Raw genomic sequence first — 15,599 nt, forward strand, 5'->3', positions numbered from 1 at the left:
ATATTTTCATGCTCTCTACACGCCTGAAACACTATGGTTTGTCCATAGCTCTCCCCTGACAGGCCTCTATAGGGCTGGTCAATCAGAGGAAAGAAGGTTAGTTATGCCTTAAAGGTACGGTCCGCAGGATTTCTCTAAAAAAAAAATAAGATGTCAACTTTTACCGAAATAATCCTGCTCGGTCATCTCCTACGGGTCTCTGTACTTGTGTGTCAGTGTCTTTATCTGCCTCAACCCCACCTCTGCCTGTATATACATGTTTTGGTTGTCTCAGGATATTTCTAGATGGAGAGTAGATGTGGCAACCTCAGCCAATCACATCACACTCAGAGCGCGAGTGACTGAATGTGTTGATAATTGCGAGTGGAACAAGCTATTCTGAGCGGCTATGATAGTGGACGCAGCACAGAGGGAGAAAAACACAACCAAATTAAGACGAAATGACAAACAGATCAAGCTTAATTCTCAAGGAGGGTGAAGCTTTGATTGACTTCCAATCACTTTCAGGCACTTGAAGAGCAGCACAGGATGAAGAGTGATGGGAGTTGCACGGCTCTCGAGTTGCTGCCACATAGAAATGCAATGCTACAGGTGGTTGCTGGGCTAGAGAGCTTCGGTCTGAGGTTGTGGGTGTGCGCTGCTGCTGGCACTGATCCCACGGTGGAGGAGCTCAGTTTGAATGTTGTGTTTACTAGTAGTAGTAAGCAATGACAATTCCTGCAAACCCTACTTTTAAAGAGACAGCAGCCACAATAAAGCATTTAGACAGTGGCTGAAATGAGTTTTCTAAAACACCAGTGTGAGAAAAATATGGATTGTTTTCAGCTGTAAATCATGTAGTTACTATCGAATAGTAGCACAATACCTCCTCTTAAGGCACTTGAAATATGCCTGCACTCACATCATGAAAAGCTTGATGGGAAGGGACACACCTCTGCCTGTCAAAGTTTTATTTCCTTTTAACAACTCACCCTCTGTGCGTCAACGTCATGTGACACTGCAGCTGCAGCTCCAGTCACGTCCTACTTGTGGCATCTTTATTCTTGCTAAAGTTTAAGATTCAATGTCCGTCTACTTTTCCACCTGTTTACTCTTTTTCAATGCGTAGGTGGAAAATCAACTCTTTAAGCTGCTTTGGGGCTAAGGTTGACAGGATTTTCACCACACTGTGTTTTCATTTAATCCACTGGACTACATAAAAAACAGCCGTATCATTTTGTTTTTTTGAGCTTCTCAATAAAAAGCATCACATTTCTGTTTCACATGCCATCTCTTGGCTCAGTTTACCTGTCTGGCCAGAAGCAGCGTTAATAGAGAAGTTTACGAGAATCAGTAAAGTCTTGACATTAACGACCTGACACAGACAATCAGCTCACAGAAAACGTTGAGCCTGAAACAAAATTTAATTATTACCTGCACACTGTGCATCTGTATGTATGTCTGAAATTCAAGAACAAGGATACATCATGTTCTCGGCTTGTTGTCTGGAACACAGAGTTTCAACAAGCTTTGCTTTCTTCCATCCTACAGGCGTAGTTGTGTTATGAAGAAAGATATTTTGCATATTTATTAGGGGCACTAAAGAGATTAAGAGTTTTCACTTGTAGTAATAACTAAAATACTCTAAAACTGATAGCGCTTTATCTCTCCCACAGTTTTACGGCTCTCAACTAAAAAAAAAAAAGAATCAACAAATTCAAGTGACCATGCACTGCTATTTTCAAAAACTCTTTCTCCAGCTTTTGAGCGAGAAAGACAGACAGTGAGACAGACGGAGTGAGAGAATAAGACAGCATGACAGACAGAGGGAGGGGGAATCTTGCTGTGACAGGCTTTTCACTCCTTATGAATGACGTTTTTCTTCCCCCTCAGCATTCTTTGGGACTTCAAAGCGTCAATCTCAGCAGAGTGATTCAGCCTGACTATTGTGGGAATCTTGAATATTCATCAGGGTCTTTCTTCACCCTGAAGGCTGAGGCTCTGCAGGGATCTCACGTTATATTAACATTATCTGAAGAGCGCTGGTTGATATGGATATTGTCTGATATCTTGTGGGAACATTTAGATGTGTACATTTTCTCCAGAAGGTAATTAAGTTAGAGTCCCTTTCATAGAATCTCCTTTGTAGTTTTTTTTCTCCCTGTTGTGTTCCCACTGATGACAAAACATCTACAACACAAAAAGATTAGCTTCTCTTAAGACATTAGAGGTTGAAACTAGGTGACATTTTGAGGCTTATGATGGAAAATTGTTAAACAGCTCTTAATTATTATTTTTGACAGACATAAATAAAAAATATGAAGGAGTAATTTCAGAATTTTGGAAATTAAGATCAGCAGTTTTTTTTCTGTGTTTTATTATTCTAAGTTAATATGGCACTTTTAAAACATGAGGATGTCTGAATGATGACTCCATTAGTTAAAAATATGATACATTCACTGTATAAAAATATGAATGATGCACTCCCTCCTGCTCGTCAAAAGTGAAGCCAAAACTAGTGCTGTGAGCATTAAGTTCGCTTAACACACACACACACCCTTTCCATCACCAGAAATAATAGTGAGTTAAACAGATTATTGATGTTTTTATTATTAGAGAACAAAGTTGCCTGTTTTTTTTATTGTACCAACATTGGAGTTCAGCCACTCTTTGCTAGTCTGTTCTGTAGATCGGGATAAAGGTACTACCTTAGTGCTATAATTCTCTACAACCTTGAACTGGAAAAACCCACATGCTGTCCGCTAGTTTGGTGCAGTTAGGCTTTTTTTAAGGTTTATTTTGGGGGGGGTTACATCTTTATCTGCAGAGAATAGAGCAGTAGGAAGAGCAGGAAACCAGGAGAAGAGTGGGAAAAAGGAAACTAACCCAGGCAGCTTGCTATAATATTGCAGAAGCCTTATACTTCCTTGACTAGGGATGGGTATCGTTCACATTTTAAACAATATGGCAATTACCTGGCAATTGGTAATGGTACTCAATGATACCAATATTCTGTACTTTTGTGCTTGTGTTTATGCACTTATAAATATTATTTTGTTTAATAATAAAATCTCACACTTTTCAATTTAATATATTTATTGCTCAATATATAAACTTGCAATGTGATGTTCATGTCCATGGAAAATCGCCTACTTTTCCACTCACTCACAGTCGCAGGGATGCCTTTAGATACCGAGACATGGTACAGTGAATCGGTACTCGGTACAACAGATGGAATTCGGTCAGTACCTGTAAAAGTACTTAATTTGGTACTGTTAAGGATTTCCCAGATGCAAATACACATATATCAATGACGAGACGACAGAATCAACTTGGCAGCCTTTGCGGGTTTTATTGAAGTCACACAGCTCGAAACACAGCAATCATGGTAGATGGACGGACAGACTCCCCTCCTCAGCTTCAAACATGTATCTTTATGGAAGGTTTCAGTGACGTCATCATGTGTCTGTTTTGGCCAACTCGTCACCATCTCTACCTTTGGCAGCCGCTGGTGTTTTCTCGATCCTCTGCTGTTAGATACACTCACCGTCTCCTTCTCCTGTAATGTTAGGTGGTTAGCAATCAGCTTCAAGACGCACTACAGCCACAATCTGGCAGGAATACTGTATCACAGCCAGGCACCAGTAAAAATGAGTTTTAAAAAAGTGTGATTTTTTAGTGTGGTACTATTTTATTTATTTCTAGTATTTGACAGAGCTCTGCATATTTGATGCTAAATTTCTTGTAAATTTCTTGTTAAAAAACTCCTACTTACTCCTGCTGCAGTTAAAGCCAGAGTCATCTCGCCACTTCTGTGAAAAAAATAACAAACAAATCCTCAGGGAGGAAAAGGCTCTTTATTAGCATATGCTATGTTTGTGCTTTTCCTCCTCTGTGGAAAAAAGTGTTATCTAATCATCAAAAGAGCTGTCAATCATATTTGATAAAAGTAAATAATTATGAACACTTGGACATGAATCAGCAGAACTAGAATTAGCTAAACTCACAGAAACCCTGTTTGAGAAAAATTTCCTAGGTTTATATTTTGATTGTAAAGTTGGTCCCCTATTAACATTGAGACTGCCAGCTTTGTGATATTCAGTGCAGACAGTCAGAAGGGGCAGCTCCATGGTTTTGGCTTCACTTTCAGGAAGCTGCCGTGTGGTCTATCTTTATATACAGTCTCTCAGCAGGTCACAGTTAAAAAAATGTTATTACACAATACCTACTTTAACACAGCTCAATCAAATGTGTGAGTAATTATTTTGTTGACTGATAAAGATAGAGTCAAACGCTCTTGACTCTTTCCCCCAGATTGGCCCATCTGCTTCAGACAGCTGTGTTGCTACGGTAATAAACTGCTTTCCAGGAGTCTATGGCAGCAGTTTTATCGCTGAGCTGCTGAAAATCCTCCTAATTTCACAGAGCCCAGGGTCAGTTTGGGCCCAGCTGGAACGTTGCTCATGATACGCATTCCATCTCTGCCCCGGAGTAATTTCATCATCTGTGTTCTGCCACGGCTTTTTGTTTCACAGGTTAGTGGAGATTTTTCACAGTCATCCATCGCTGTGTGATGAAAGGTGCGTTTGCTGCTTGAAAGTGCTCCTCTGAAACAAAAAACGTGGCTCATTTTCATGGTGCCTCCAAACACTAATGCTCGTATTATTGTAAGGTCTCTATTTCATAAGAAAATGTTTGCCGTATGAAATAGAGACACATTATTACAAACAACCAAGCTGCATTAATTGACCTGTGAATGCTGGAGGACAGAGTAGGGGCCATACAGAGTCTGCAAAACAAATTGAAAACAATCACACAGCCAAACTCCTCCTTAAGCTCCATCTCAGTCTGTCCCAAATGAAAACTTAAGCCTCACTGCAGGGTACTCGATGCATTGAAGTTCATTGTTGGCAGTCTCATCTAACTGTGTATGTGTGTTGATATGAAGGATTTATTCTGCAGAGCATGAGTGGCCCTACTATGATGTGTTTACCTTTGGATGCAAGATTGTCTCTCCATGTGCACTTTTCTTCTTCTTCCCTTGATATCAAATTATGACTGTATTGGTAACACTTTGAGGCAGTGTGTCTTTATCAGAGAGTAGCTTTCCCGTACCGTTAGCATGATCAACTTTGAGTGGCTTTGGGAAGTTAGCTGCAGAAGCTCAGGAATAAACTCTGTCACTAACTCTGTGGGGTGAACTTTCTCAGTACTTTCAGTGAGACCATCAATTTTGATGTTTTGGCGCCTGGAGCGAGCCTGGTGGTCTATCATCTTCATTTGGAGCGCTCCATTTTCTACACACATTTCTGTGCATTTACTCAAAAGTGGACAGGCAGTGGTCTTGGTCAGAGCTGGCTTCCTCTTTTTTTTTTACATGGTTCCCAAGAGTCAACAAAGAAGCTTGGGTGGATGCGAGAGATGCTTCTAATATGTGTCCTGCTGACCTGTCAGTCATCATTTCGCTCATATTCTGCATTGCAGAAAGTACATTTACTGACTCAGTTTTGTTTCTTGGCTCCGTATGCTCATCCTGCTCTGGGGGCAGTTGTCTCTCATCTTCATTTGTGGCTTTATCCAGCTTCTTGCCTTGGTTGGTTTTGTATAGCAGGGTCCTACATCCACTGTCTTCCCTCCTTGCTCACAGATACAAATATGCCATTATTACAAAAACTACTTTGCTGTAAAAACTTGATGAGTTAAGTTCAACTACCACATTTCATAGCTCTCTTAAGGGTTTTTTTCTAGTTCAAATCATTTGACACTTCATGTTGAATTAACTTCACTCAGTCAAAGCAACAAGATGACTTGAGTGAGTTAAGATGAATCAACAAATATTGTTGATTCATCTTGTGGCATCTTTACTCTTGCTAAAGTTTAAGATTCAATTTTGGTCTGCTTTTCCACCTGTTTACTCTTTTTCAATGTGTAGGTGGAAAATCAACTCTTTAAGCTCTCTTTAATCAACTTTTTAATCAACCCCCCCCCCCCCCCCCCCCATTCATCCCATTTATTTGTTTTGTGTAGGTCTCAGTTTCAATAACACAGAGGCTTCAAACCAGCGTATTAATGTTGTGAACATGAGAAAGAAACATGCTATTTTGGGGAGTAGTTGAAATTAATTTGCAGAAATATCAGCATGGCAATGCAGATTTTCAAAAGGTTGAAAAGCAAACCCTGTCAAGTTTATCTGCAGGTGGACAAAAATAGAACAAACATTTAGAATTTTTTGTAAAAAAAAGAAAAAACCTTTTAGGTAATGAATTATAGTTCCACGTAGCACAACTATTAGATCATCTTTATATGGGAGAAGGAGTAATTAGCACACATAGACAGAAATCCTCTTCATGTCTGTGAAAACTTGAGTTTTAAGCAAACCTGGTTATAGGAGCTGAATTGTGGGAACCAAAGTTGAAATTTGTATTTTTTAATGTAAGGAATATAGATTAAACTTTCATGTAGACTACAGTTTCAAAGAACATGAATTCTATTGTCATCAGCCCATAGGCTACACTGGCCCATAGTTACACCTGTTTTACACTTTTTTCTGTTTTATTGCTAATTCTTGCCTCTACATTGCTTAATTTGTGGATTGCTTGTTTTGTTTTTTGCTTGTTGGTACTGCTGCACCCTGTCCTTTGATTTCATTTGTAACTGCCTGATTTTTCTGCTTGTTGCATGTTGTCTGTGTCTCTGCACCATTGCAAATAAGAGTCATTTTCTGTGAGTTTTTCATGGATTCATATAAAATAGGTGATGACGAATGCCAAAACATAAATGTTCACATTAGATACACACCAGGAAGTACGGAAATCCAAGCACTGATTGGCTTTGTTAGGTTTCGTCCAATGACTTCTCTCATGAGCATTTGTCCATCTTCACCATCTTGGGGACCCTAATGCTAAATGTTGTTGCTTACATGTAGCTTTAGGTCCATGGTGAACTCACAGGTTTCAGTCATATACACTCAGTTATGGTCCTTGATACAATAAAAGCAAACAAAAAACGACATTTCCTGCTAAAAAAAACATGCATTGCTAGACTTACCCTGCCTGTCAAATTCCCTCAACTTTTAAATTAGGTTGTAACGATGGTTACCAATGTGTATTCCTTAAAGCCCAGCCAAGTTAACCCATTTAAAAACAGCGAAAAACACCAAATGAAACCTCTCATTCATGATTTCTTATGATGACTAATCAAATCCAAAATATGGGAAATAGTGGACTTACCCTTTTATGGAGTATTTTGATTTGGTACTTGCATGTCTAATTTGAGAAGTTCTGATTCTAGTTGCAACAAACTTTGTGGTTTTGCAGAGTGATTTAGGTGCTGACAGAAGGATTTCTCCGGCAATATTAATCACGCTGTAACTATGTGTGTGATGACAGACGAGTACCGCTGTTAGAGCTCCAAGGTAGAGAAGGGAGGGAACCAAAAGAGGGGAAGTGAAGAGTTAATTCCTCTGAAAGCAACTCTTCCAGTCAGTCTGCCCCACTTTCAACCCTTTTTTTGTGGTGGAATGACCCCCACCTACAGAGCCACTCGTTCCCATTCGTACCCCCCCCGTCCCTGTGGGGTCTGAGTGGGCTGAGGGAGGCTCCACGCTGAGCGTTTGATGGAGCGAGGAAGGGTGTGTGAGGTGCATTGACCCCTTCCTCATTGCTCCCCATGCACTCGTGCTCCAGAATAGGCTGACTTATCACATGTAATACTCAGAAATGCACAAATCAGGACTGACAGCTATAGGGCCGCTGGAGCTGTGGAAGAGGAGAGGTGGCTTCTGGGAGCTGCTGTTCCCACCCAGTCAGACTTTAAGGGGAGACAGGTGTGGGGTGGGGAAGCCCATTTGGCTGTTGATGTTGTTTGACCTCCCGTGCTGATACTTTTACACCTGCTTTTGCCTCCTTACAACCATTTGGAGTGGATAAACACACGTACAAAGCTCGGGAAATTTGACCATCTCTAGCCTGTTTATGATTTGTGTGGCTGCCTTGATGTAATCCGTCTAATAGTCTCCTTAATCCTCTTAACTTGTAACCCGCATAAATCTTTCCCCACAGGAATGTGTCCCCTCATTGTTGTCATGTTTTTCCTGGTATTGCATGTTAGCATGTGTGTTCTGGTGAATTAGATTAGGGTGAGGTTGCAGAGTTGTGGCGGTGCCTGGAGGTGTGAGCTCTAATCACCTCTAATCACCTGACGTGTGATGGCCTGATCCCTGCTGCTCCACAAGTGTTTGTGTTTTCACCCCTTTCTCTCTCTGACTCACATGAGGAACTTGATGCTTTTCCACCCACGTCTCCTCTTTAAGACCAGACTCTTGGTTGCAGATTAATGCCTTGCTTTCTTTTCACACAACACCTGTGTCTGCGTAAGTTGTGCCAAGTTTTTGTTTGAATACATCCTGTGGTAAATATTTCCCATTCCTCTGTATCAATCACATTTGACCAAAATGGTTTTGTAGATATTTATCATAATGTTTTATTTTTGTGGATCTTGGTAAATATGATTTTAAAAAAAGGGTGACTGTTTCATTCTTGAAGGGTGTTTACAAACTTTGTGTCCAAATTCACAATATTCACATGCGGTCAAAAAAACCTGGAGCTCAACCTGCTTTTGTCTGTGGAGATGACAGTGGACTTCAGGAGCAATGAAAACTGGAGTCAGATTCCTTGTATTCTTGAAAGATACTTGACCAAAAAAGGCTATTCTGATTCTGCTGTTGGCTGTTCGAAATCATACATTCTGTCCTTTTACTACTTATAATTGATCAGCATCTAAAAAGTACAAAATATCAACATTATACCAAAAGTACATCCGCTTTTTTATAAATAAAACAACACGCTAATCCCCATACTAATGTTGTATTGTGTAACACTATAAAAATAACCCGAGAGCTAATCTCAAACACCTAGCGGAGTTGGAATTAGCCAAGCTAGTCACAAAAAGTGGTTTAGCGCTAACATTAGCTTCCCCGTAGCATATATTAAGTTGTATATTTTGTTAGGTTCCTGTAATTTATATACTTCAAATCAAAAACAATGTATGAAGTTATGACAACCTGTACGCTTCCAGTCTGAGCTTTATGGTAGTAAAAAAATTGCTGACCTTTAAATACAGTCAATTAAATTCTAATTTTCAAGATTTCTTTCCTTTGATGTACTGGATATAGAATTCAGCAAGTTTTTTTCTTTTTTTAAATTGTTTTACTTTGGACATTATTTGTTGACACCTACATTATCAGTAACGGTTTAGCTAGCCAGCTAGCTAGCTTTCTGTTTGTTAAGGAAGATCAAGCATGACATTCCAACTCCTTCTAACCACTTATATTTTATAACCTACATCATATTTTGTTCACTTGCTGCATTTTTAATCAGCCCTAATCTTGTAAATCATTCACATTTAACTTTTGTTAAATTACAGTTTAATTCAGACTCATCGGTTCATTTCAGGATAAACCAGAAAAACGTCAGCACTTACAATTTAGTTTGCATTGTTATTAACATCTTTTAAAGGTCAGACTGACAGATTTGGGGTGATTTTAATTGGTCCATTTTCCTTTCACATCAGCATAAAAATGCTGCTTCTGATATATTTTTTTGATTCACTGAACTGAAAAATAAAATTTCTCAGCATAGCATGAAACTTGTTGAACACAACCTGCACTCCTTTATTTGTATGCATCAATAAAAGCTACTAGAAGCTTTCTTATTGTAGCTTTTCTGTAACTGCACTACAGTTGAATGAAATAAGCTCTGAAGGGCTTTGTTTTAATAGTATCAATACATAATACATAATGGAAATGTACATGCCATAACAGAAGCCTGTGTCGCTGATGGCATCTGATAATTTACATATATAAATATATAAATTATGTAATTTTGATGTGACATTTTTTAATATTGCAACAAAAACATTTTATATGTCAGTGGAATTTAGAAGTGCATCAGAAATGTCTATGAGAAGGTGTTACCCCAAGATGTATAACCCATGATGACCCATTTAAGAGCTGATTTTAGTTTTGATCCTGCTTCTTGCTTCAGTTTGTAAAACACTGCTTAAGTCTATCTCTCAGATTTTGATTCCAGAAAATTTTACCAAAACTATTTGCTTAGTCTATTCTACTTGGCAGGCTGTGTGTGTGTGTGTGTGTGTGTGTGTGTGTGTGTGTGTGTGTGTGTGTGTGTGTGTGTGTGTCTGTCTGTGTGTGTGTGTGTACACACGTGGCAATAGGTCATAATGCTTTCACTGCTGCTTTTCACACCTCTTTCAGCTCTAGTTCACATCCACGGCCCTGCTCCACACCCCGCTGCCCCCTTCTATTCTGCTCTCCTTTCTGTGTATGACTGATGTGTGAATATGAAAAGTGTGTGTGTGTGTGTGTGTGTGTGTGTGTGTGTGTGTGTGTGTGTGTGTGTGTGTATGTGTGTGTGTGTGTGTGTGTGTGTGTGTGTGTGTGTGTGTGTGGGGGAAAGAGAGAGAGAGAGGCAGTGCATGGATTCAGATACACTCAGCTGTTCCCTCTGTAGTGAGCCGGTCACAGAAAGGGCCGGACAAATAGCACAGCGAGGGAGCAACTTAGTAACACCCTCCTCCTCCTCCTCCTCCTTCTCTCCCCCCTCTTCTCTGTGTCTCTCTTGTCTCTCAGGCTGTCAGTGTGGAGTAGAGCCGGAGGCTGCAGGGTGTCTTGGTGCTGTGGGAAGTTCCTGAAAGTCACTCAGAGCTGTGCACGGACTGGATTGGCACTCATTCACAGAAGGATTTAAAACGGAGTCTCACACCTTCGACTTACGCTGCGGGTGTGTTCGTTGTGGCAGCACCTCAGGGATTTGAAGGAGGCGGGTGACTGGGGTTGGCGCTAGAGGGATGGTGGTGGTGGAGTGGGCCTGGCGGGCTCTTTTGCTGGTGACCGGAGTGGCATCACTGACCCGGGGGTCTCATGGTGAGTACTGTGTGGACACCTGTTCCAGAGCGTTTGATTTCAGTACATTTTCATTACTTGTTGAATAAACTGAATTTAAGACTGTTAGCTCTTCCTGTAAGGTATTTATTTCTATTCCCTGAGGTGTAGATACATTTAAAGCACCTTACTTTTGACTTCCCACATCTTTCAAGTCAAACTCTTGCAGGTTGACCGTTCTAGCTGTGAGGCTAACCATCTATTTTCTACCCTGTGGTATTTATGATGAGCAAAAGCCATCATGATCTCCACAGGGGGCCACCATGAGAACGGGTGTGTATTTATCTGCCCCCACCCCCCTCCACTCCTGGTCGTGTTTTGAATTGTTTGAAGATGGGCAGCCAGTTGTCCTTTTACGATGAATGCCAACCATGTCACTGCGGGCCCCGTAAGGTTGTAAGAGGTGGGGAGGATCAAGGAGGTGACACTTGTGCATTTGTTGTGTTTGGGAAATAAAACACACATTGTGCACGCAAGTTCAACAGAAGCCTAATTGATAGAAGTGCGGAACAGACTATTTACTCAGTTATTTTAAGGTCCTTATCTTGTTTCACTGTAAATTGAAATCTTTTGGTCACAATCAACTCATAACATGACTCAAGAAATTTTTCACAAATTCATGAAAGATCAGAAAAAATATGGCTGCTGCATAGAAATCTTTGGTTAGGGTGGACAAAACTCTGTTCTCAAATTCTCATTAAGAAGCCTGTTGGGTGTCAGGCTGTAAAAAAGAAACAGCATCTGGTTTTACGCTCACACGCAAACATGAGCAATATTTGTAAAGAATCAGAGCTGATCTGGAAAATGTCTCCAAATAACTTGAGCTGTGGATGAATCACCCTCACTGATAGATGGTTTGTTATTTACTTAATTCAGCAGCAAATGCTCCACAACCTCTGGTAAACATGTATCAGTTTCATACAAAGGTTATGTGTTTGTACGAGTTGTCAGGTATGGATTTATCTGCCCTTTTTCGTACTGTTTGTCTAAATACTTAAAGAAAACAGTTGTAAAAGTGTTTTTGGAGATTTGTTGATTTGAAATATTCTTAACATAATCAAACATTTTTGAAATACCCCTGAAAGAGAACACATAGAGAGGTCTTGTTTTATGTAAATTATGAGTTAAATAAATAATATAATCTTCTTTCCCCTGAAACTAAAGAGATTGTTACTAAAGAGAGCTTCTCTGTCAAAAATGAACCAGCCCCAAACTGACTCAGAAGTTAAGAGCTCACTGTTACTTTCACAGTTTGTCACCAAATACCTTGGCTGCTGCTGAAAGTTGCTTCAGAGAATTTTCTTCACTCTTATCTTTGTGAACTGAGCTTCAAAGTCTCATTGATTGTTGGATCGGTGAGTTTCAGACTGAATAAAAGAGCAAAGATGTGGGGGAAATTTCATCAAGAGTTTTTTTTCTGTTTCCTCTGTGATTCGATCTTATGAAGGGATCCCTAAATGAGTTAAACATGTGGGAGGTTCCTCATAAATCTGAGCAGCATGGTCAATTTGCCACCTGTTTCTACAGGCTGGTGAGGGTCACGGAGAGTCGACGAGGCCTGGCCTGTTACTTCCGATTGCATTCGAGTGGAAATACCACAACTTATCTTCAGAAACATGACAATGAAACCTTTTGATATTTTTAAAGCTTTTTTCTTACACTCATATTTGTTTTTCACTTGACACACTTTTTTTGACTAATTTCCCTATTTAACTTAGCATTTATTATTATTATTGAGGATGTTAGATTCTATGTGACAATAAACGTTATGTATTGTTAGTTTATTACCCCAGAACTAAACTTAGACCCTATTTCCTCAGGTCAAAAAGCTCATAGTTGCAGGAAAAAGTTCCTGTGGTCATAAAGCATCTTTGAACGGGCTCAGTCCTAGAACAATCACTGAAAATCAGGTCATTTTAAGCCCATGTAGTGACTTCCAGTACAAAAGTGTCTGTTTTGATGTAGTGTAATGTCTGAGGGCCTTAAAACAAACCATATAGCATTTGTTTTCAGTCTTGTTTCTTTTGGACAAAGATTTCTCCAGGTTCTCTGAATCTAGTTGGAAAACTTTTAAAACATCTGAAATCATCAAATCATAGCTGTGTTTTTTGTGAGCCAAAATGTCAAGATTTGAACAACAATTTTAAAAGTCAACTGTCTTTGAGGCATTGTTAAGTTTCAGTTTCATTTTTAATTATAAGAACAGGTCAGAATTTTCCCTTGGCTCACCTCAGCTTTATGAACTCCAAAGACAGATAATATCCTTGTAACTTACTTGAAATTAACTGGACTGAAGTTTGATTAAATCGACATGAAAAATCATGGGGAACATTCATAGGAAGAGGAAAATGCAGCTTTTATCAGAATAGGTGTCAAGAGTTAAAGAAGTCAAATTCTAAAATTCTTGTTTGTTGATTTCTAATACATCAAAGTGAGATGGAATAATGTAATTGCAGACTAGTTTCTGCCTGCTTCTGCTCTTGACATGACATCTCCACACAGACCGTTTGTCCTGATCAGCCTGCTGATCCATGATTGGTCAATTCTACCCAAACCGCAGCAATTCCTAGTTAATCCAGGTCCCCTGTGTGGAACTTTTGGCTTGAAATTCATATGAAAAAAACAAAACAAAATCAGATGTTTTAAACTCACTACCTTTAACTAAGATGTAATAACAAAGCTAACTTCAGTTTGCTTTGCTGAAGTCATCACCTTGTCCTCCTGACAGACTTAGACTTTTTGAGATGTTTCCCATGTCCAGTCTTTGAAGTGTTTTCACTCAGAGATCTTCAAATGTCCATAAATGTCAGCTTGTCTCTGTAGGCGTGTACTTTTGACTCTATAAACCACTGTTAGCTTTCACCTCAGGAGGAGTCAAAACTATATTTGGCCAGACTGAACCATGCGGTTTCAGCGCAGTGTATAAAATCCATTCCAGCTCACACATGAAGCTTACAGAATGCAGAAAGTGTTACACACTACATAACATTCTTGAGAAGACATCTGTGTGTCTGCAGAGCAGAGTGTTGTGGAATAAGGTCAGAGTGCAGTGAGCTGCAGAGGTCCACAAGCACAAAACAGCAGCAGTTGGCCCTCAGCAGGTCTGGGCTCCTCCAGCCTTCTGTGTGCTGCTTCCTGTCAGGATGTGGATTTGGTTCCCCCACACAGAATCTGATCCCCAGGCAGATGTGCTGCTCCAGCGGTCAGGCTTTAGGGGCACAGTGTGTATGTGAGTGTGTGGGGGTGTGTAAAAGTTGTTCATGTGCGTTATGAGAGCATATCGGCCCTGAAGGATTTGAAAGCTTGGGAACACTTTTTGTGGATTCCTTGTATTTTCCAAGAACGTCTTCCCGCTTGAAAACAGCTTCTGAAAAATGAATTCTCACAATACATCAATATCAATTACACTTTAAAGTTAAATTTGACATTTACGTGATTTGGTTCAAGGGTTTAAAGCACATGTATTAGTAGTGACCTTGAATAACCTTGAATAAAAAACAGGCGTCATCATTTTTGGCCGGGCTGATATTGTGGGGTAAAATGACAGATTGTGGTGACTCTATGGCTTCAGTCTCCTCGTGTCTGTAATAGAGCCCAGCATTAGTCTGTGTCTCGTGGCTTTTTCCAGTAAGTACAGACCGCACGGACAGATAGACGAGCATTGAGGTGAGCTGATGGGCATTGTGGGTAGACAGGAGGAAAAATTCAGATCTTGAGGGATTAGAAGAAAATAAGAATTAGATACAAGCCCTCTAAAAATACAACATTAACTCCAAAAGAGTTAGGGCGCTGCTTGTAATGTGAAATCAATTGTTGAACCTTAAAAGAATAATCACCCATTTTTAATTGAATGCCTGGACTTTGAAAGTAGAAAGTTGTCCCAGTCTTGCCTGATGTAGGATAACAGCTGCCCAACAGTTTGGGGGTCTCCTTTGGTGTTGTTTTTTCATGTCACGGTGTCATGCTGTGCTTAATGCCCTCAATGGGTGACAAGTCAGGACTGCAGGCAGCCCAGGTGCTAAACTGGGCTCTTTCTGAGCCACACTGCTGTTACATTTGCAGAATACAGTCAGTTTTCCCTGAGACAAAACACAACAGTTTTTGATTGCAGCATATGTTTCACCAAACCTGTTGAATGAGCCAACCATGATTTGGAAAAATAACGTCAAATTTTGATTCCCCTGGCTACAGGATGGTTTTCTATGTTGCAACGATGCTCCCTGGCAATACATTTTAAACTGTTGTAAAGTCTGTTTATTTCCCTTTTTTAAATGGTATAACAGAAGGGACATGCATTTGAAGGATAAGCAACAGAGCAGAGTCAAAAATTTGCCAAATCTTCTCTGCTAATACCAAACAGGTTGCCTCTTATTTTATATAGTCTTCCTCTTTGTGTGGTACAGTTAAACCTACATATGTAGATGCAGCAGCAAAGAGTGATTACAGATATCAAAGCAAGCTCATGCAGTGACTGCCACTACAGAGTCTTGTTTTATTTTGATGCAGTGCTGTGAGAGCCTAAAGTAAACAGCCTTACAGTATTTGTTTCCTCTTTGGTTTACGGCCTGTTGGTCCAGAACACAGCTGTTCTTTTGGAGCTTTGACCATTTTTAAGCTTCTTTTTTCTCTCTGTGCAGCTTGGTAGCAGGTAAGGTTGTAG

General features: G+C 40.0%; 1 protein-coding gene across 1 annotated transcript in view; it reads left to right on the plus strand.

Annotated features, from left to right (window-relative positions):
* The window catches only part of bmpr1bb (bone morphogenetic protein receptor, type IBb), a 67,750-nt gene that overhangs the window by 36,290 nt on the left and 15,861 nt on the right, over nucleotides 1–15,599 (plus strand). Inside the window, exon 4 of the mRNA XM_074690879.1 lies at nucleotides 10,628–10,921. Within this exon, the coding sequence (XP_074546980.1) occupies nucleotides 10,846–10,921 (76 nt within the window). The 5' untranslated portion in view covers nucleotides 10,628–10,845. The remainder of the gene's footprint in view (nucleotides 1–10,627; nucleotides 10,922–15,599) is intronic.

Source organism: Halichoeres trimaculatus, unplaced genomic scaffold (genome assembly GCF_033239565.1).
Source record: "Halichoeres trimaculatus isolate MK-OKI-2021-1 unplaced genomic scaffold, fHalTri1.1 fHalTri1_scaffold_16, whole genome shotgun sequence".
Lineage (NCBI taxonomy): Eukaryota > Metazoa > Chordata > Actinopteri > Labriformes > Labridae > Halichoeres > Halichoeres trimaculatus.